The sequence below is a fragment of the Mustela erminea genome, chromosome 18, assembly GCF_009829155.1.
Source record: "Mustela erminea isolate mMusErm1 chromosome 18, mMusErm1.Pri, whole genome shotgun sequence".
NCBI classification, from domain to species: domain Eukaryota; kingdom Metazoa; phylum Chordata; class Mammalia; order Carnivora; family Mustelidae; genus Mustela; species Mustela erminea.
Window position 1 is genome coordinate 15,763,112 of NC_045631.1, and position 22,164 is coordinate 15,785,275.

At 50.9% G+C, this 22,164-nt stretch overlaps 2 protein-coding genes across 5 annotated transcripts in view; one reads left to right on the forward strand and one right to left on the reverse strand.

The window, feature by feature from the left end:
- Positions 1-1,135, reverse strand: part of RAP1GAP2 (RAP1 GTPase activating protein 2) — a 232,225-nt gene extending 231,090 nt beyond the window's left edge. For all 3 annotated transcript variants that reach the window (XR_004280815.1, XM_032322457.1, XM_032322453.1), the window contains exon 1: positions 1,056-1,135. Coding sequence is in view for 2 of the 3 variants with exons in the window: in XM_032322457.1 (XP_032178348.1) it covers positions 1,056-1,129 (74 nt within the window). In the remaining variant the exon portion in view is untranslated. The remainder of the gene's footprint in view (positions 1-1,055) is intronic.
- On the forward strand, positions 530-20,952 carry CCDC92B (coiled-coil domain containing 92B). Of its 2 annotated transcripts, none has more exons than XM_032322463.1 (4): positions 530-869; positions 10,744-10,896; positions 14,387-14,434; positions 16,999-20,952. In XM_032322463.1, the coding sequence occupies exons 2-4, from the start codon at positions 10,767-10,769 to the stop codon at positions 17,589-17,591; spliced, it is 771 nt and encodes a 256-aa protein (XP_032178354.1). In that variant the 5' UTR covers positions 530-869; positions 10,744-10,766; the 3' UTR covers positions 17,592-20,952. The 2 variants fall into 2 exon arrangements, with proteins under 2 accessions (XP_032178354.1, XP_032178353.1); XM_032322462.1 differs by having other exon boundaries at positions 829-877.
- The last annotated feature ends 1,212 nt before the right edge of the window (positions 20,953-22,164 follow it).

A 22,164-nucleotide genomic window follows, 5' to 3' on the forward strand; every position in this document is an offset into this window, starting at 1 on the left:
AGTAGCCCAAGTCCAGAAGTCTCCCATGTACAGTGAAACGTGTCAAAACCAATGTTCTGGACTTCAGAGTTTATAAAGGATCTTCTCTTGGTTCTTTGGACCCTCACAGGAAAGAGGATGCCTTATCAACTGGGACCCAGAGAGGTGATGTGACTAACCCAAGGTCACACAGCTAGTGAGAGGTCTGGAGTGGCTTCACTGCCAATAGGCACAGAATAGGTTTCCTAACTCCTGGTTAGCTCGCCCCAACATTTCCCCGGGCCAGTGGGGAACTGCTCTGATTCCTACGCCAGTCGGTGGGCAGAGGGGCGGAGCGGATCGCGGCCTACCGCCTGAGCGCTGTCCGCGGTGCTGATCCGCCCGCCGCGCCCTTGCTCGCCAAGCGTCCGGCGGGTTCTCCGGGTTTCCCTTCAGCTCCCAGCCAAAGCCAGCTCTCCGAGTTCTGCCCGCCGGGGTCCTCAGGCCTGGTTCCCGGAGTTCCTGGTTTCCCCCTCCCCCGACTGCGCGCCGCCAGCCTCCCTTCCCCCCGCCCCGCCCACGGCCCCTCCCCGCCAGTACCAGGTCCCTCCCCTCCCCCCTTATCTCTCCCGCCCCCCCCCTCGCTCCCCCTACGGCTTGTTCGCCAGTTCCGGTCACGTTGCTGGGTGTTTACGCCTGGAGCCCGCCCCGGACCCCCCTTGGCGCCCCGGAACCCCCCGGAGCCCCGGCCCGACAACCCCGCAGCCTCGCAGCAGCTGATGGCGTCGCAGCCCGGGCGGGTGCTGCGGAACCCGGGGCGCAGCTAGCGAGGGGAAGAAGAGAGCCTCCCCCCACCCAGCCTGGCCCGGTCCCAGGGCCCCGCTGGCCCGTCGCTCCCTCAGGTCCCGAAGGTGAGGAGGTCGGTGGACGTGGGGGGTGGACGGCGGGGTGGCCCCGGGCGGGGAGCAGCAGGGCCCGAGCTCCAGCTCCCCTGGGAGGGCTGGCGTTGGGCTGGGCACCGCAGCGCGCGGGAGGCGGACAAGACCCGCGAGCTGCTGGCAGAAGTTGTCCTCTGCCGCCCAGACTCAGGTCCTTACCGGCCCTGGTGAAGAGTCCAGAGCGGCCTGAGGTCGAGTCTCCGCCACCTCCTGCCACCTCCCATCACACACATCTGTTTTCCTTTCCCTGTCCTCGCTGGTACCCCTATTCCCCGTCCTCCTTAGTCTCCATCTCCCCCTCTGCCTCCTCTGGGAGTCATACTGGAGGCATAATCAGGCAGAACACCAGACTAAAGAGGATGGACGCTCCAGTTTCCTCATACAGGCCACTCCCATATCCCTGGATCCTCAGCTTTGCTGAGGTTGGGGGTCCTGAGATATTCAGTGGAGTGGGGGAAGCCATAGCCTAGGGGTAACAGGGGAGGAGGCGTTCTGGCGTGGAGAGGACCAGGAGACCCTTGGAGAAGGTGGCTCCACCACTGGCCAGGTAAGCCCACCTTGCAGAGTCCCAGACATCTGTCAAAGGCTGACTTCTTGTTCCCAAGAAAAGTCCCTAGGAAACCAAGGACTTGGGTGGGGGGTCGGGGGTGGGGATTACTTTCTAATACATACACTTACTTGCCCTAGTGACTCCCAGTAACACTCAACTCTTTCTCCCAGTTTCACCAACATTCGTTGTACACATATTCCATACAAAGGATTCCCAGAGACCTTTGGTCAGGATTCCCTGACCTCGGGTAGCTTATGGCTTGGAGCAGAAGCCAGGGAGGCACACACCATGGGGAGCATGGGTGTAGAAGTGTGATACATGGCATAATGGTGGTTGGCAAACACAGAGATGGAAGAGTCATCCCAGCTTGGTGAGGGTAAGGGAAAAAACTCAGTAAGAAAGGTAGCTTTTGAGAAGTGCCTTGAAGGATGGGGCAGGTTTCAGGAGGCAGAGATAGAGTGGTGGGTTGTCCATCCATGTTTATGAAAAGAGTTTGTTGTGAGAGCAGTAAAAGGTAGAATCCCTAAAAGGAGGGGATCAGACTGCAAATGTGGACTGTGCTTGGATTTGAAGGGCCTTAATGAAGGGTGGGAACCCAATGGGGAGCTCCTAGTTGCCAGCCACTACAGCTGTGTATATTGAGCAAGGTACTTAACCTGTTTGAGCCTCTTTCCTCATCTGCAGAGTGGACATGCTAATAGAAGCTTCGTGCAGGGTCGTTATAAAGAGAAATGAGTTAATGTAAATAAAATGCTAAGAACAGTGCCAGCCATTTATTATTGTTCTATAAGTAGTATTACCTATGCATTGATGATTATTATAAGTATTATTACCTGTGCCTCCATATCTGAGAAAGACTTTTTAAGTCTTTGTTCTCCTTCAACCCCAGGCCTCAAAGTCAGGTAGTAAAGAGGAATAAGGACTAAGAAAAATAAAGAACATAATTCATTTATACATTTATTGCCATGCCTGTCCTAATATACCTGCCCTGACTATAAAAATGAGTTTAACATTCTCCCTGAACCAAGAAGGCGCACTTAAAAATTTTTTTAACAAAATGTGGATATTGAATGTTCAGAACAGTACAAGAATATTTGTTGACTCAATAAATACTTTCAGCCCCAAAGAGAAAAGAAACACTAAGGGTGACATTGAAACTGGGACAAGAGAAGCAGTCAGGGGGTGAGGGGTGGCAGAAAGTGCAAACTCCACACAAGCAGAAAGCAAGAGTCTTCAGTTCAGGTTCTTCTCCCGGCCATTTTGTCTGCCTGAGGGTGAGATGTGGCAGCAGAGGCCAGGGGACATTGAGCAGATTAAGGGAGGGGGAGTAGTTAGCCACCCAAGGAAAGACTGGACTGTAAAAGTTGTTTTCAAACCTTTGATTAGCAGAAGGCTTCTCTCCAATGAACTTGTATGTACAAGACCATCAAAATAAAGAGGGGTAAAAAGAGCAAAGCCTCTAGCCCTGCCTTGTGCCCCCAACCATTTTTGGCAACTTCTGAGACCCCTCTGCAGAACTCTGGGCTCTATAGAGCAAGATTTGCAAACCACTATGTGATTTGAGATCACATTAGGGTGGTCTCAAAGACCCCTCTGAGCCCTGAGTATTATGATTCTTCTCTTTTCATGGTTCTTCCAACCCAAAGAACTATAAGAAGTAGAAAAGGGAAAGAACTACAATTTCCTCCTTGCCATGTCAGTTAGAGTCAGATGGCTGGAAGAAAAATGGTTAGAAAAATAGTTACTCGCAAGCTCCAAAAAGACAAGTAGGGGGGTGAGATTGTTTTCAGAAACCAGAAGCCCAGGCCTTAGAATCAGAATTGTGTAAGTTTCAGACAGATGAGAGGCGTGTCCAAAGTACTTGGAGTTAACTCTATAACTCCACACATAACTCTGTGTTACAGGTCCTTTTTTTAATTTCTAAATAAACAATTTTTTTTTAAAGATTTTATTTATTTATTTGACAGAGAACACAAGTAGGCAGAGAGGCAGGCAGAGAGAGAGGAGGAAGCAGGCTCCCTGCTGAGCAGAGAGCCCGATGCGGGACTCGATCCCAGGACCCCGAGATCATGACCTGAGCCGAAGGCAGCGGCTTAACCCACTGAGCCACCCAGGCGCCCAATAAACAATTTTTTTTTTAAAGAATTTATTTATTTATTTGACAGAGAGAGATCACAAGTAGGCAGAGAGAGAGAGAGAGGAGGAAGCAGGCTTCCTGCAGAGCAGAGAGCCCGATGCGGGACTCGATCCCAGGACCCTGAGATCATGACCTGAGCTGAAGGCAGCGATTTAACCCACTGAGCCACCCAGGTGCCCCAAAATAAACAATTTTTTTTAAAGATTTTATTTATTTATTTATTTGTCAGAGAGAGAGAGGAGCAAGAGTGAGCACAAGCAGACAGAGTGGTAGGCAGAGGCAGAGGGAGAAGCAGGCTCCTGGCTGAGCAAGGAGCCCGATGCGGGACTCGATCCCAGGACGCTGGGATCATGACCTGAGCCGAAGACAGCCGCTTAACCAGCTGAGCCACCCAGGCGTCCCCTAAATAAACAATTTTTAATAAACATTTTTCATCAAGCTAGAAAATTAAAACAAAGAAGAACCTAGGAGTATCAGGAGAACGTAGGCAGCAGAAACAATATAGACTCTGAGGTGGTCAGGACGGTGGACAAAGGCAAGGGACCCTTCTCACTTTAACCCATGAGATCAGGCATCTTGGGCTGGGTGTGGGCTGAACAGAAAGCTGGTAACCCTAACCTTTCTGCCACTGTCAACCAGTCTGGACCAAGTCCTCAGGCACAAGCTCCTTCTCAAGCCAGAGGGTTCCAAGACTGCATTTTTATGGGAATGTCTGACATTTCTATGACATTTTCCTGGCTTGGGCCTTCTGAAGTGTGTGTGACAGCCACATGTGAGAGGGCTGTGTTGTAGTTCCCGTTCCCCAACCCATTTCCCACCCTCCCTCAAACAAACTAAACAATCATGTGTAAGACAGAATATCTGCCAAGATCTTTTGTGACCCAAATTTCTGCCCTGAGAAGAGCAGCCTGCCTAGTTGGAAGCAAACCCTCAAGTCCTTCTGGGAAGGCTCAGAAACAGCTGGTTGGCTCAGCCCCTCATGGTGGCCAGGGTCCAGTCTCCAGGGCTGTGTGGAAAGGGCTTTTACTCTTCAGAAATACTTGCATTTCAGAGGTTGGGAACAGACATTTTCTCTCTTCCTCATAAGCAGAGGCTCACATCCCTTCATCCTCCAGATGTACACAGAACAGAAACAGATGCAAGAGAAGCAGGACCCCCCAACAAGCGTATACATACATGTGCACTCCTCAAGGCACACCCAGTCTCAGGTATGTGTAGACGCACAGGCACACAAATCCCAACATGGTTATGCAATAGCACAGACCCAGCTCATCTGCTTCTCCTGAGTTACACACCAGGATATTCGACTGCGTACTTGGCATCTATGTTTCCTTGTTCAGGTCTCTTGAGCATGTAGAATCTAACATATATTTTTTTAAGATTTTATTTATTTATTTGACAGATGGAGATCAAAGTAGGCAGAGAGGCAGGCAGAGGGGGAGAGGGAAGAAGGCTCCCTGCTGAATAGAGGTCTTGATGTGGGGCTTGATCCCAGAACCTGAGATCATCACCTGAGCCAAAGGCAGAGGCTTTAACCCACTGAGCCACCCAGGCGCCCCAGAATCTAACATGTCTTAAGCTTGAGCTCCCCTTCTCTGTAAATCTCTCCCTCCTTCAGTCTTCCCCAGCTCCACAAACTCACTTACTCGTGCATTCCCTGCGTATTTATTGAGTATATTTTATTTGCCAGAGATTGTGCTAGGGCACTAGGGAACAGGAGGAAACAAAAACAGAGTCCTTCATCTTGTGTTGCCAACAATCTGGTAGAGGAAAGAGACAAGAAACAAAATGTAATATATTCATGTGGTGATAAGTTCATGGAAGAAAAACAATGCATATTAAGGGAATGGAGAGTGACAGAGGGCTCTATTTTAAATCAGGTAATCAGAGAAGGGCCCTAAGGAAATGACATTTGAGCAGAATCCTGAATGAAGGGGAGGAGTGGGCCATGAGGGTATCTGGGTGAAGGATATTCCTGGGAGGGGGGACAGCACAGACAAAGTCCCTGAGGCAAGAATGTGTTTGGCATGTTCAGGAAGTAGTAAGGAGGCCCGAGTAGCTGGGGTGGAACCAGCAGTGGGAGAACAGTAGTAGATGAGGGCAAACAGAGCCAGGGGTAATTGTATAGGATCTGATAAGAAATTTGGATTAGGTAGTAAGTATGATGGGAAGGTTGGAGAGTTATAAGTGGGGAGCAGGGAGACATGATCAGATTTGCTAAAGGAACGCCACCTGCTACATGGCAAACAAGGAGTAGAAGCGAGAAGCCCGTCAGTAGGCTACTACAGGGTACATCAGAGCGATGGCCATAGATGGGACTGGGGTGACAGCAATGGAAATGGTGAGAACTGATTGGATTAAGCATACACGTTTTCAAAGGTAGAGACAAGTAGATTTGCAGATGGAGTGTCTGGAATATGAAGAAAGAGAGGAATCAAAGATAACTCTTAAGTTCTTGGCCTGAGCCACTGAGTGAATGGGCAAAAACCAGTGCCATTTATTAAGATGGTGAACAATAGGCAAGGTTTGTAGGATGAAGAGCTCAGCAATGGAACTTGTAAGTTTGAGGGACCCATTAGACATCCAAATGGAAGTGTTACATAGTCTAGAGTGCACGGGAAAGTTAGAGTGGGGGTCAGCATATAAATAGTTTTTACAGCCATAGAATTGGACAAAATCACCTAGGGAGTGATTATAGATTAGAGGTCCATTGTGAAAGAGATCTAATGTCAAAGACCAAGAAGTGTAGAAATAGCCAGAAAATGTGCCTTCATACTTGAGTTGCCCAAACCAGAAAACTGGGAGACATCCTGAACATTCACCCACCCCGTCACCATGACTTAATCATTCCGTTCCCACATGCTGACCATTCTACCCCCCAAATACACCTGAAACTTCTGTCTTCACCTCCCTCATCTGGTCCAGGCCTTCATCCTCCCTCAGCTTGACCACTGCAACATTCTCCCAGCTCACCTCCCACATCCACTCTGTCCCCTTGAATCTACCCTCCCTAGAGCAGCCAGCCAGAGTGATCTTTTAAGAATGCAAATCATATCATGTTGTCCTCTACTTAAAATCCGTTAATAACTTACCAATTCACTTAGTATTCATGCAAAATTCTTCGCATGATTTACAAGACTCTGCAATCCTTCTCTTGCTAACCTTACTTCCTGCAACCATCCCCTGACACATTACACTTCAATTCTCACCAGCAGTGACAATGTCTCTGTTCCCCCAAAAAGATCATGTGAGGGACGCCTGGGTGACTCAGTGGGTTAAACCTCTGCCTTCGGCTCAGGTCACGATCTCAGGGTCCTGGGATTGAGTCCCACATCAGGCTCTCTGCTCAGTGGGGAGCCTGCTTCCCCCGACTCTCTCTGCCCGCATCTCCGCCTCCTTGTGATCTCTCTCTCTCTCTGTCAAATAAATAAATTAATTAATAATCTTATAAAAATTTTTTAAAAAAAAGATCATGTGAAGCACTTAGCACAAGGCTTGGCACATAATAGGCACTGAATAAATGTAAGCTATCATTATTAGCCTACCTCAGGAATTTCACAAATGCTGTTCCCTGCTTGGCATGTCCTTCCCTTTATTCTGCTTCTAACACCTACCCTTCCTTCAAGTCTTTATTAGTTTTCTATTGCTGCATAACAAATTTCCACAAACTAAGTGACTTAAAACAGCATACATGTGTTAAGTCACAGTTTCCAAGGATATGGGGTCTGGCATATTTTAGCTGGGTCCTCTGCTCAAGGCCTCAAACGGTTGAAATTAAGATGGGCTGCATTCTCATTTGAAAGCTCAACTAGGGAAAAGACCCACTCCCAAGATCCCTTAGGTAGTTCGTAGAACTGACTTCCTTGCAGCTGTCAAACTGCAGTCCTCGCTGCTTGCTAGCTGCCTGCCAGGAACCATCCTCAGCTACCAGCAGCCTCTCTCAGGTCTTTGCCTTGTGGCTTCCTCCCTGGGCTGCCGCACAGCATGGTGGTTTACTCCTTCAGTACAGGCCCTATGAACTGCCCCCCAGAATAATCTCCCTTTCGATTAACTCCGAGTCAGTTGATTAGAAACCTTTATTACATTGCAAAATCCTTTCTAATCACAGAAGAAAAAAGCCATCACATTCAAAATCCTGCCCGCGCTCAAAGGGGAAGATGCAGGAGGGCATATCTACCAGGGGCTAGGAATCTTGGGGACCAGCTTAGAATTCTGCCTGCCACAAGGTTTTGGCTTAAAATTACTTTCTTTAAGAGACCTTCTCTGTCCCCAAATCTAAACTAGGTCCCGCCTTATATTCTTCCACGTTACTCTGTATGTTTCTTTTAGGGTGCTCTTCACAGATTATAATTGTATACTTACCAATATTATTTTTTATTTGATGCATTTATTTGTTTGTTTGTTTGGTCCTTTTCATCCTGTGAGCTCCACGAGAGCAAGGATTTTGTTCTGTTCATCAGTGTGTCTCCCATACCTCCATAGCTGGCAACAAATAGATTACTGAAGGTATGAATGAATAAAGGAGCAAATCAAGACAAGGAATAACCTACCTGCACACGAGACAGAGAAGTGCTCTGCACTTTTTAATCTCATTTAAAGGTAATCTCTGTTACCATTAGCCCTATTTTACCGAGAAGGGAAAAAAGATGGAGAGAAGTTAACTTTCTTGCCCCAAGTCACACAGCAGGTAACTGAAAGACTCAGGATTCAAACCCAGGACTGTTCTCAGAGTGAGTATTGGGAACCTACTTTGGATTCAAAAGACCCAGTAAGAGAATTGGGTCTGGGGGCGCCTGGGTGGCTCAGTGGGTTAAAGCCTCTGCCTTCAGCTCGGGTCATGGTCCCAGGGTCCTGGGATCGAGCCCCGCATCGCGCTCTCTGCTCAGCGGAGAGCTGCTTCCTCCTCTCTCTCTCTCTCTGCCTGCCTCTCTGCCTGCTTGTGATCTGTCTGTCAAATAAATAAATAAATAAATCCTTAAAAAAAAGAGAGAGAGAATTGGGTCTGCCACCACTTATGGACCACGTGAACTGGCACAAATCACTTCAGCTCTGAGCCTGTTGTTTTTTTTTTTAACTTTTTAAAAATTTTTAAAAGATTTTATTTATCTATTTGATAAAGACAGACACAGCAAGAGAGGGAACACAAGCAGGGGGAGTGGGAGAGGGAGAAGCTGGCTGCCGGCCGAGGAGGGAGCCCAATGAGGGGCTCAATCCCAGGACCCTGAGATCATGACCTGAGCCGAAGGCAGATGCGTAATGAGCCACCCAGGTGCCCCAAGCCTCAGTTTCTTTATTTGTGAAATGGGGGTGGTAACATCTACTAAAGGCAGTTAGCTGAAGCAAGGTAATGTGTATAAAGTTCTTAAACATAGCAGATGTAGTAATGTAAATGTAGTCAGTGGTTGCCACAGGCCAGAGGGCAACCCCCTGCTGAAATGGAAGGCCTCTTTGGTTAGCTTAAGGGAGTAAAGGAAGGGGAGTCCAAGAGACCAATGTGAGTTTCTCAGGTGCACCTGCTTGATGCAACCCTACAAATGAAAATCTGGATTTGCAGGGACTTATATCAAAGTCAGTCTGGAGGGGACCATTTGCTCGAAAAAGTGGTCCATCAACTGGCCTTTCTCTCCAAGGCCCAGGGAATTTCTGGGGCAGGTAGAAACAGCTCCTTCAGAAGTTTAGGAAGTGGGTGCCTGAATGGGTCAATCGGTTGAGCATTGGACTCCTGGTTTGGGCTCAGGTCATGGGCTTGCAGTCGTGAGATGGAACACTGTGTTGGGCTCTGCACTCGGCGGAGAGTCTGCATGAAGATTCTCTCCCTCTGCCCCTCACCTGGCTTGCATGCTCGCTCACTCTCTCTCTCTCTCTCTCTCTCAAATAAATTTTAAAACTTACAACAAAACAAAACAAAACAAACAAACAAAAAAAGGCTTAGGGAATCCCTGGCAGAAAAGGCGAGAACTCTGCCTCCTGTTTTTGCCCTCTGCTTATGCTTCTCTAGGATGGTGATCATCACAAGAGGGACTTCCTGGGAAAGGGATGGAGTCAAAAGGGGGAGGGCTGCAAAGCCAGGGCATGGTTAAGAAGGGGTGCAGAGCTCCCCTCCCTTCACAGTGTCTTATGTGTTCACCATGGATTCACTGGCATGGGTCTCCTTATCAACGTCTTCCACTCTTCTTTTTTTTTTTTTTTAAAGATGTTATCTTTAAGTAATCTCCACACCCAGCGGGGCTTGAACTCACAACCCCGAGATCAAGAGTCACATGATCCACTGACTGAGCCAGCCATTCCTCTTTTAAAAAGGGATTCTGGGGGTGCCTGGGTAGCTCAGTGGGTTAAAGGCTCTGCCTTCGGCTCAGGTCACGATCCCAGGGTCCTGGGATCGAGCCCTGCATCGGGGTCTCTGCTCAGCAGGGAACCTGCTTCTTCCTCTCTCACTGTCTGCCTCTCTGCCTACTTGTGATCTCTGTCTGTCACATAAATAAATAAAATCTTTTTAAAAAAATAAATGAACAAATAAAAAGGGATTCTGCCACCTGCCTTCAGCCCACAGAGTTGGTGTTCGTAAAATACTCATCAGATCTTCCTCCTCTGCGACCTAGAGGGGCCCAGAGTCCCGGATTAAGGTTAAGTCAGAGAAATGGAGTTGGGTTGGGATAGGATGTGCTCTAACCATCATTCTGGTCTGCCGGCTGGTGGGCACCCTTGCTTAATGCTTACTGGTAGGATGCTGGTGGGATGCACTTTTCCATTCCCCAGCTCCTCCAGTTTAGCCATGAGAAAACCAAGAGCCCAGAAACAGAGAGGCTTTGCCCAAAGCTGGTTAAGAAGCAAGCTACAGCCTATCTCTGTCTCCCTGACTTGGCGGCTCTATTTGTGTTCCTCTCTGAGAAGCAGAAAGGCCAAAGTTACAGGCAGGCAGGGGAGTGCGGCTTTTTCCCTCCAGGCCTCTAGTTCTTCATCTGTTAAATGGGAATAAAAACTTCTCCGACAACACACAGGTGACACTTGGGTGAGTAAACACAGGGGAAATGAGTACAGCCATAGAACCATCTGCCTGGTGGCAATGGGAGCCCCAACAGCAGGAGGCTCAGAGGGATCTGAGGGTGGGCAGGGCAGACAGGCCCACAGGACGGGGGTTTACCTTATCTTCTTCCACCCAGGTGGGGCCCAGGCCTGGGTTGCCATGGATACCGTGTCCCTGGAGCATCAGATCCAGAGTGTACAACGCCACATCAGCTTCCTGAAAAAGGAGCAGATGGCTCTGCTGCGAGACCTGCACCTGGAAATCCTGAGGCTGCAGAAACGCTGTTCAGGTGAGGGGTGGGGGGAGGATGGGAGGGAGAGAAGGGCAAGAGGAGGGGGAGGGGAGGGAGGAGGGGTGTCGGGAGATCATGGAAGACCCTGACAAATATCAGGACGGCTAAGAAGTTTGGCCTGTTCTCCTGGGGAGTAAGGAGCCACGGAAGGTTTCTGAAGGGCGTCACACTGCATTGCGAAATGCGAAACTTGCCAGTTGTACGGAAGGTGAATTGGGAGGGAGGCAGAGAGACTCGTGGTGGGGCTGATGAAATGGTCCGGAGAGAGATGGAAAGGGAAAGGGTAGGAAGGGGAAGATCAGTGGGGGGGAGACTGAGTGAAGGGAAGGACTTGGCAACCAACTGGATTTGTGAACAAAAACAGAAGGAGATACCAAGAATGAAGCCAAAACCTAGGCCTGAACTCTGCTTTTGGACCTCAGACTTCAGCCACTTGCCCTCTCAGAGGCTGGGCTCTGGCCAAAGTGCTCACCCAGGCTGAGTCTCCAAGTATAGGCTTTAGAGTCAGTGATTCATGGAATGTGTCAGCTGGAACAGCCCAATGTCTTCATTATACAAAAAGGTAAACTGAGACCCTAAGAGAGAGAGCAAGAGAGAGCGCCACACAATATGCTAATGACAGAGCCAATATTAGAACCCAGAGCTCCAGATGCTCAGCTTTGCATGCCTCTGCAACTTTCTGCACACTTTCTCCCCAAGACGCTCAGACTTCTACTGCCCTTGCAGCTCCTGCTCATGCGAGGCTCCCCATTCTCTAGAGGGAAACTGAGTGACCTGCCTGGGTTCTCACTCTGTGGCAGGAGAAGCTGATCGTCCTGACTCTCCACCACCACATCCTCCTCTGGTTCCATATGCAGAAGCAGCTGCTACATTCCTAGGCCAGGCTCCCTGCCATCTTCCTTGAAACTTGGATGGTAGCAGAGGCCAGCCCAGGGGGCAGGGATGGCCCACACCAACTCGCCCCTGCCTGATGTCCTTGCCGGATGCATTTTTTCATTGCTGTGAAAACATTAAAGGAAAACCAGAATGAACATACCCTAAGACCCTACAGCTCTTGCCCTAATTTCTTTTTGCTTTGCCCTAATTCTGAAGACCTGGGTTCTTCCACTCAGGACATAGGCCAGGATCCCAAGAAAGTGTAAGAGGCTAGAACAGCCCCACCACCCTTCCCAGCTGGGTATGGGACTGCAGCCTCTTGTTATTGATTACAGAGATAAAAATAACTCTGGGCTGACCTGAAGAAGCCACTCTTGGGGCTGAAATACCTGAATAAGGCCCTTCTTCCAAGGGGTGGAGGAGTGAGGGGAAGGGAGCAAAACAAAGATTTTTTTCAAGGAGACTAAATAGGGACTCAGAGGGCTGCCTGGCTGGCTCAGTCAGTAGAGCATGGGACTCTTAATCTCAGTGATGTGACTTCAAGCCCCTTGTTGGGCATGGAACCTACTTTAAAAAATAAAATAAACTTTAAAAAAATATATAGGGGCACCTGGTGGCTCAGTTGGTTGAGCTGAGCGCCCAACTTGGTTTTGGCTCAGGTCATGATCTCAGGGTCTTGAGATCAAGCCCCGCATGGTCTTTCCCTCAGCCCTTCCCCCAGCTTGAAGCCTCTCTCTCTCTCTCTCTCTCTCTTTTTCAAATAAACAAATAAATCGAATAAATAAATAAAATCTTTAAGAATATATATAAAAATAAAATAAACCAGGACTCAGAAGCTGGGAGAGGGATGAAAGAGGGAATGAGCTAATGTAGGAACTAGCTGGGGAGGGCTTCAGAAAGAGCCTGCCAGAAACGGGTGCCACTCAGACTAAAAGGGTTTAAGATATGGGTGGGTATATTCTGGGTGCTGGGGCAGCCTGCATGGTAACAAGAACTGGCCCAAATATTCAGCACTGACTCAGCCCTGGGTTGGGTGCTCTGTTTATTTTCTCTAATTTAATCCTAGCAATAGCCCCTTGAGAAGCAGGGGTGATTTTGTCCCCACTTCACAGGAGAATACTGAGGCTCAAAGAGGTGTCGTTACTGATCCAAGGTCACACAGGGTATCTGATCTCCCTGCATGCTCTTCTAAAGGTGTGGACTCTGGCCAGAAGATGGGCAGGGATATCTGATGGATGGGAGAGTGGAGCCCAGTCCCTCCCCCAACTTCCCTGATTAAGGGTGTAACTGGCCCACTGGGAGATAGTGGCAGAACCAAATCCCCTGGGCTACTCTGGGGCCTTGCAGGAGAGGCCAAGTTGGCTCCAGGAAGCCCTAGAGGATAGAGGCATCAGGGTCCTCCCTGGAGCTCCAGGAAGGAGGTTCAGACTCAGGTCACAGCAAAAGGCCCAGGTACCCTGGCTCTCAGTCTCCTAGCAACAGTTGGCGTCCCAAGGGAAGAGCCAGTAAGGAGGGGCAGAGGGCCCCAAGGCTAGACTATGTAGGTGTTGCTGGGCATTGATCCCAGAGATTTGCTACCTTATCCCACTCCCAGGTCCACATCTCCTCCCTTTTGGCACCAAATTGCATCCCGGCAGGTACACACACTTGCTGCAGAGGAGATCCTGTCTGTCACCAGCAGCTGCTGGACTCCCTCCGTTTTCCCAGCCGAGCCAGGGGGGAGTTGGGAGAGTTGGGGTGGGGCTGAAAAAATTATCAAACTCAGCTGGCCGAGGGATGGGGCATTCTGGGCGGTAAGGAATGGGGATTGGAAAGACAGGGAGGTGCAAGGGTGGTGGCTGGGCTGAAACCTCTCTCAACACCAGCACCCTTAGCGAGCTGACCCCTCCCCCTCAGCGCGGAGGCGAGCGCCATGTAGGCCTTCCGTCACCAGGTGGCGCTATCCTCCTTGAAGCCCCATTCCTTGCCTTGCGGAATATGGCGGAAACAGGGTTTGGAAAGGAGCCTGGCTGATGCTCAGAAAATAACACAGGCACAGCTGTACTGGCTGTGAAAATAGTGAAACGCATGTACCCTATTGGTAAATATCTACTGCCCTGAGTCCCCTTCCAGGGCCCCCAAGCAGCCCAGGACCTCCAGCCTTCCCATATACACCAACTAAACCCTAAAGGGGCTGTGCCCTGCACTGCTCCAGAGTGGCTCTGATTGGCTGTCACGTTAGATATTTGTATATCACCGCTGGGAAGGAGCAAATACTCCCCCAGCCCCCAAAAGCAAGCCGGGCTCCTCAGTCCAAGGGTTGAACTAACCTCCAAACGCAGCTCATGGCCCTTGCACTGGAAAGATCTCTGGGCTTAGAATCAGGCCAATCAGGCTTGGGCTGTGCCTTGCACCTCTATTCATCTCTTCCTCTCACTGGACTGCAGTAAAATAGGTATGGAAGGTGGTTCAGATGGCTTCTAAGGATGCTAATATTGCCACTTTCTCTGTGTTGTGATTCCCTGATCACTCTCTCTCTCTCTCTCTCTCTCTCTCTCATACACCACACACACACACACACACACACACACACACACACACGACTACCTTTTCTTTTCTGTCCTCCCCACAGAACTGACTCGTGATCTGGAGATGAGAGAGGCCCAGTCTCATCAGCAAGGTAAGAGAAGGATGACTGATGGGGAAATGCCACAACAGCCCAACAGTCACCTTTTCCCCACCACTTAGTAGGACGCAAGCCTTCTCTGTCCCTAGTCCAGTCATGGGGGACAGCCACTCCTCAACTTGCTGAACAGAGTGCTGGATGTCAGCCCCATTTGCCTACTCATCTGGGTTACAATGTGCAATGAACAACCTGTACCACCACACCCTGTATACACGTCTCTATCCAAAGTAGGAAAATGAACACAGGACAGATATGGTACCCAAGAAGTCCATCTGGTTGACTTTACTCCTTTCTATATGACTTACCTCTCTCATCTTTCCCATCCTTGCACAAGTGATTTCTATGGTCAGTGGTCCACACCCTACAAGATGCTGAATGGTGAGATACAACACAATGGTAATGTGGAGTCCATGACTTGAAGGAACTTTATCTAGATGAGGAGAAAAAAGAAACATGCACATCAGCAAATCCTTCATTTTACAAAAGCACGACTTCTTGCCACATAGCAATTCCACTAAAACATTTGTTTACAGATTATTACTTCACTGATAAAATGGAGGCGGGGGGATGGTGTTCAATGAGCACAGAGTTTCAGTTTTGCAGAACAAAGAAGTTCTAAAGACCTGTTGCACAACAATGTGAGTTTACTTAAAACTACTGAACTGTACACTTAAAATTGGTTAAGGTGGTAAACTCCATGTTATTTGGTGTTTGTTACAATTAAAACTTTTTTAAAGGGGAGGGGTTCCATTGTTGAGATCTTAATCACCAAAATTATATGATCTCTGAGAAGTGGGACTGGGTGTTATCCATTGTCTCCAGCTGTAAGACATGGAGAGGGACTTGGTAAATGGTTAATTTAAAGTGAATCACCACACAGTCTTTCTTAGCCGGGAGGGATTTAACAGGGATGGGACTCCCTGCCATATTGATGTGCTGCTGATTAGATCAAGTGCTACATACATGACCAAGACTTGGGCATGGAGAAAGTTGAAAGTTTAAGTTTAACGTAAAACATTGAGAGTCGTACAAATTGCTTTGCATATTCATGCATAAAGATATAAACATTTATAGACTTGAACGAATTCTTCCCACTTCTTTAAGTGGCAACCAGAGGCAACCTCTTCCTGTCTTGATACTTGGAGAAAGGAGGCATACATCCCAAACACCAGTTCTGTAACAACAGCAACCTTCACCCCACCTACTATCCTTCCTCTGAAAGGGTTTCAGGGGTCATCTGAGCTCAAGGTATTGCCCAGTGTCCTGATTTTTATCTTGTCTCTCAGTGGGTTTGGCCTCCCTTTCTTTTTCCCCCACCATTTGCTGATTTTCCTATCCTTTCCAGAGTCACCTTTTGCCTACCTTTTGTCACCTTCCAGCTATCTCTATCTCTACAAATACTCACATGTGTTAATCCCAGGATGTGTTCCCTGCTGAAATGGAGCTCATGATCGGGGAGACAGGGATCCTCAACTCTGTGGGTACATTAGAATTACATGGACACATTGCACATTGAAGATATGTCAGTTCCCAGGTCCAATCCCAGAAATCCTGATTCAGTCGGTCTTTGTTAGGGCCCAGGAAACTATTTTTTAAAGCTCTCTGGGTAGTTAACATATATCCAGTGTTGAAACTCAGTGCAGTGGGCAAAGGCTAACAATAAATAACACACATAAATTACAAAACATAACAAATGCTCTATGAAAGAAACTGCAAGGGTCACCTGTGTGGCTCAGTGGGTTAAAGCCTGTGCCTTCCGCTCAAGTCATGATTTCAGGGTCCTGAGATCAAGCCCCGCATTGGGCTCTCTGCTCAGCAGGAAGCCTGCTTCCCCATCTCTCTCTGCCTGCCTCTCTGGGTACTTGTGATCTCGGTCTGTCAAATAAATAAATAAAGTCTTTGAAAGAAAGAAAGAAACAAACAAACAAAGCACAAGCCCCAGGGCCCACTGATTCCCTTTTGCTTCCCACATTCCCAGGTCCCAAGTCTTTCAGTCCCTCGCTCTTGCATGTTTCTCCTATCCTGGAGCCTTTGCACCAGCTCCTCTGTGCAAACCACCCTCCTCTCAAGCTCTTCACTAAACTCCAACTCATTCTTCCAACTCCTGCTAGCCTAAGTGGCTTTTCTGTTGAGAAGCCTCATTAGATCACAGTCTCCTGTGAGTCATGGCCTTGGCACATGTCACAGATGCAAGCTCACATTCATTTGTGATTATGTACTATACCTCTCCCACTATGCTTGCTGTAAGCTTCATGAGGAATGTTTTATTATCCTCCATATCCCCTATGCCTAGCACAATACATATAGTAAGGGTTCAACAAATATTTATGGAGTGCATAAATGACCAGGGAGGGTTTTGCATTTAAGCTGAAACCTGACGAATCAGACAGGCCAAAGGGTAGGATAGGTCCAAGGGCCCCGAGGAAGAGAAAGGAAGGCTAGCCTAGTCCATGAGTGGGGAGGGAGGGCGAAACGGGGCTCTGTAACGTGGGTGGGCGAGCTGTGCAGGGTCGACCTGGCGGAGACCATCACCTCTGCTCTCCGTCTTCCCTCCCCAGAGGCGGTGTCCCGGGAGCTGGAGAGCAAGTGCCGCGCGCTGGAGTCGCAGCTGGCTGCGCGGACCGCCGCCAACGCCGAGCTGCGGCGGGAGGTGGCGCAGCGGGAGGCGCTGGTGTCCGCGCTGCGTTGCAGCCTGCGCTCAGAAGAGCGCCGCTTCCTGGAGGAGCTGCGGCGGCGCAGCCATCGTGCCACCGTGCTGGGCACCGAGCTGCAGAAGCACACCGAGGCGGCCGCCTACCTCTCCTGCCAGCTGCACGCGGCGCGCCAGAGACTGCAGACCCCGCGCCCGGGCCCCGGCGCCGCCGCCGCCACGGAGCCCCGGCCCCGCCGGCGCGCACAGCGGGCTCGCCGCCCGCCCGCCGCCGAGGCCGCAGCCAAGGGCCCGGGCCGGGACTGGGCCGCCTGGGAACGTGCGACCCGCGCCCTGGACGACATCGACCCCATGCCCGACCCCGCGCTCTTCCTCTACCCCCGGAGGCCCCCGCGGCCCAGCGGCCGCAGCCCGCGCCACCCGCCTCCCCAGGAGCCCCCGGACCAAGCCGGCCCGCCGGCCGCGCCCAGCCCGCCTAGCGCTCCCGGGGAGCCGGAGTAGGCGGAGGGGTTGTGGGGTGGGGAGTGCGGAAGGCCGGCTCGGCCTCCGGCTAGGGACGCGCCTTGGGCCACGCAGGCGGGTCCCGGGGGTCGCGGGAGCCGGCGCTCCTCCAGGGATCCAGCGGAGGCGGCCCCAGCTCCCCCAGCTCTTCCTACCGCCCTAGCCTTTTTGTATCCTCCTCCCCCGAAGGGGCTCCTCCGCGAGGCTGAGAGAGTGCACCTTTTTTTGTGGAGAGGACTCGCAGTACGGAGGCTTCTGTGGTCCCCACCCTGCTGCAGGGAGGGGCGGGGGCGAGGGTCTCCCCCTGTCCCGGGAAAGCTGACAATCGTTGGACGCGAAGGGGGGAGACTGGGCAGGCCTACAAAAGGAACGCAGTGGCACTTAGCACCCCTAGGCCTTCCAGGCTCCTCTCTCGGACCTTCCCCAGCCCCGCACGGCTGCCCTTCCCGCCAAGCCTTCCTTCGAGGGAGGCTCCGGCCCGGGCTAGCGGCTGGATCTTTTTCCTCTGACGGCGCTTCTCCTACCCCGACCCCGCTGATAGGTCCTTACCGGTGAGCACCCAACACTTTAAAGGCATTTCCTGCCAGAGTCCCTGGTAGGGAAAGTGTGACGCGATGGAAGTTTGAACTTCTGGAGAGGAGTACCGAATGGGTTAGATGGCAGAACCTGGTCTAAAGCTGTCTCCAGTCCTGTTCTTCCCCAGAATGCCCCTCCCACCCCTAAGTATTTAGGCTGGGAGCTGTGCTAGTGAAGCAAGGGGAGGGGGACACAGGGTCCGCTGGAGTTAGCTGCTCCTTCAGGCTTGTAGAAGGGCAGAAACCGCCTTCCCCTTCTCGAGGAAGCTGGGAACCTGAAGGCAGCCTTGGGAGCTTTCCTAGTCCTGTTTATTGGTGCTAATTTTGCCCAGCTGCACCTAGAGGTGGGAAGAAGGGCCAGGTTCCTGGAAGTGGCAGTGATTGATAAGAGGTTTGAGTTGGCTGTGGGGGCTGGTGGATAGGAGCACAGCTTAATCCCCAGGCTGGTCTCCTCCAGGGATGCACCCAATCCTATCAGAACTGACAGTGGCGGGTATTCAATGTATGTAACCCTTCTGTCTAGAAGGGAGAGTGGTGAAATGGAAAGTGGGACAGCCCACCTCCTAGCTACTTTCTCCCCAGCTCCCCTCTCCTGACCCAAGGCAGGAAGGAAATGCAGTTCCAGTCCAGCACATGGCCCCCACTGCAAGTCCAGCCCCTAGAAAGACAAACCCTAGAGCCCCTTCCCCCATGCCATGCCTCCTCTGTTGGTCCTGCTTTGAGTCCTAAGTGCCTGTGAGGTTTTCCAGGGGCTGCTGAGGGAGTATGGGGCAGGGAGAGGCCTTTACCTCACTCACGGATAGCGCATCCTGGCGGGTCTTGCCCTGGCTGAGGCCAAGCATTCTGTGTGTCACCCAAGGTCTGGGAGATGAGCAGAATCAATCTCTAGGGGTGGGGAACCCTTCTCCCCTCATGGGCCCTCTAATGAACAGGAGGAACCTGCCATCATGTTCCCTTTCGCTCTGTACCTCAGAGGGTGTCAATCCGCAAGAAGTAAAACCAGTGAGCACGCTCCCAGCCCCCACAAATATGCTGTCCTCTCCCAGCTGACTGCACTCAGGACTGCTGAGACCACTGAGCAATAACCGGGCCTCATCCGGGTTATTTCCAGCCACTGGGCTGCAAATGCCCAAGGTGTGAACGTCCTTGGGACAGACAGTGCTCTCTCTCTCTCCCTCAGTCTAAGTTGGGCCACAGTGATGACCTGGGGTCCTTGCTCTGCCCGTCCTGGCCTCTTACCCTCCTCTCCCACCCCATTCTTGTGCCTCTGCCCTCTGTGTCTCCCCTCAGATGTGTGGAACGCACTGTGCCCCTGGTCCTATTGCCTCCCTTTCAGAGGTGTCCCTGTGAGGAGGCCTCTCTCTTTCTTGGCTGCCCTGTGGCGAAGGGGCCCCAAGGACTGTATAGGAAGGAGCAGCCCACCCACACCCTGAGCTTCCACAACCACACGCTGGGGGTAAACAGGGTGACTTTGTTATGTTGATTCTTCTACAGAGATGGTGACATAGTTTATCCACCCACCCACCTACTAAAAGCCATAGCTATGCCCACCTGGCCTCTCCCCAGCTCTATAGCAATAGCCCTTTTCCTCCCTTACCTCCTGGGGACCCAGTGTGTCTAGCTGGGGGCCTCTACCACACCCCTACCCGGGGAGCCTCCAGTGGCCTGCTGGTCTCTCCCCAAGTGACCCCATCGGCACCTCCGAACTCCTATCCCTCTTCTAAGCGACCAGTGATAATGACACTTAATTATTTGTGGGGTGCTTAGAGATCCCCCAGATGAAAGGTTCTGAGAGTGCTGGGGGCGGCTGACTTGCTGACTCTCACCTGAGGGTCTGGGAAGGGAAACTGGCCAGCCCTCCTCCTCCACTTAGCCGGCTGGCGGAGGGGCTGAAGCAGATCCAGGATTCCAGTTTTAACTAAGTCCTCTTCTCCATTTTTCTCCTGGAAATAATGGACTAAAGACTCCCCTCCATCCACCTGCCTCTGGGGTTTGGAACAGAACCCTCAGTGCAGCAGAATGGGCCTGGGAGTCTGTAGCCTGCCCTTGGCCTCAGGAGTCCCAAATTCCTTAGCCTCCAGCCTTCTCCCTCTTCTAGCCTGGGGACCCACCCTGCCAAAGGAAAGACCCCCCTCTCCTAAGCCCCTGGAATATCTGGGTGACTAGAAGATAAAGAATTGTGTCTCTTCCCCCCTCCTCCCCTCCTCTCTGCAGCACAAATCCCTCCTAGGGAACGGGCACATTGACAAGAACACTCTGCCCTAGGGGGAGGTCCAGCCATACCCCAAGTATGGACAGACCCAGGAGAGAGAGCGGCAGGTGGGGACCCCTCCCTGTTCTGGAAGCCAGCCAGGGACTAGTGGGCAATGCAAGGTGAGGCTGTGTACCCCTGCCCCCTATATCCCATCCACAGTGGTCTGAAGTTTGGGAGACCACTCCAGAGCTGAAATGGGATAGCCCTTCCCCATATCAGCAGTAGAATAGAGGTCTCCCAATGGAGAGGAAGGAGGCCAGGAGGGTGTGGAACAGTCTCTCTTTAGTGCAGAGCTGGGGATCCCTGAGCACCCTCTCCCTAAGGTGCCAGCCTTGAATGGGGAACACGCAGGGCTTCTGAACCAAGTGGCAGGAGCCCCACGGGTGGGGCAGAGGAATCCTGCTCCAAATTCTCTGTTGGCTGCGCTTTTTAATCCAATGCTTTTCAGAGTGTACTCACTCACCCACAGAAATAGAGCCCTATGCTTTAGGGGTGACTGTCATATGCCTTATTCTTAATAAAATTATGTGAAAAACACACAAGTTAGACCTCTTCTCTGTGGGCACTCTGCCCTACTCCAGCCTCTGTTCCTGCAGGTGTGGGAGAGGATGTGGAGGACATGGAGAGTTGTTTGGGAGTCAGCTGGGGGGTTGGGTGAGACTGGGGGCTAAGACTCTGGAGTCTTCCCACTGAATATTCCTCACAAGGCATAAGGTACTCATTTGAGGCATCCCAACGCTCAGCTAGCCCTGACTCTTTCCCATGCTGCCCCAATCCAAATGAACAAATGAGGCCTTAGAGCGGAGGCTCCTGGCTAGGATTGGGAGAGATAGACCAGAAGGGCTCCAGGCCTGGAGGAGCCCATTGTGTTGGCCAGGAAAGAATCCTGGGGTTCTGGCATCTTCAGCCATGCCGGTTCCCCTTCCCTGACACCCAATCCCATCTGATCCAACTGCAAAAAGCCCAGCATCCCAGAAATGAGCCCAATTCTTATATTTCACTAATGAGAGTTATGCTGAGGCTGTAGTTAAGGAGCTCAGCACACCCGGCGCCCATGAGAATTTAAGCCTGTACATTTCCAGTGTAGGTCTATGTTGTGGACCACTCTAGGAGAAAAAGTGGGGAATATATTGGTTTGTCAGCAACCCTTCTAATAAGAGGACCCATTGTTTCCTTTTGGGGAACTGCCCTTCTTCTATTTCAGTCCCCCCTGTTGGTGGGATGGGAGGCTGACTCTACCCATGTGATCCAGGTAAAGTAATTCATACTGATTGGGTTGGAGATGGTCACACGATTTGATTTCAGTCTGAACCAATGACAGTCAGTCTCAGGACTTTTGCTGGAGCCATTCATTCAACACACCAAGTTAGATGCTAGGGATGCATCAATAAACAAAACAAGACTATTGAGAAATACAAACTCTTGGGTGGAAAAAATGGCAGAATATCAGCCTGGAAGTCTGGCCTATCACACCAGAAGCAAAAGCGGGAGAGATGGAGACAATTGCTAATAATCAAGCTGCTGGATCCAGCTCTACCTGCATCCCATATCCCCCCACCTCTTTCCGTTATGTAGACCAATAAACCCCCCTCCTCCCTCCACACTTATGTTTTTAAGTGGTCACCATTAATTTGTGCATTTTTTTTCAATGATTTTGTCTATTTATTTGAGAGAGACACAGCTAGAAAGGAAACACAAGCAGGGGGAATGGGAGTGGTAGAAGCAGGCTTCCCGGTGAGCAGGT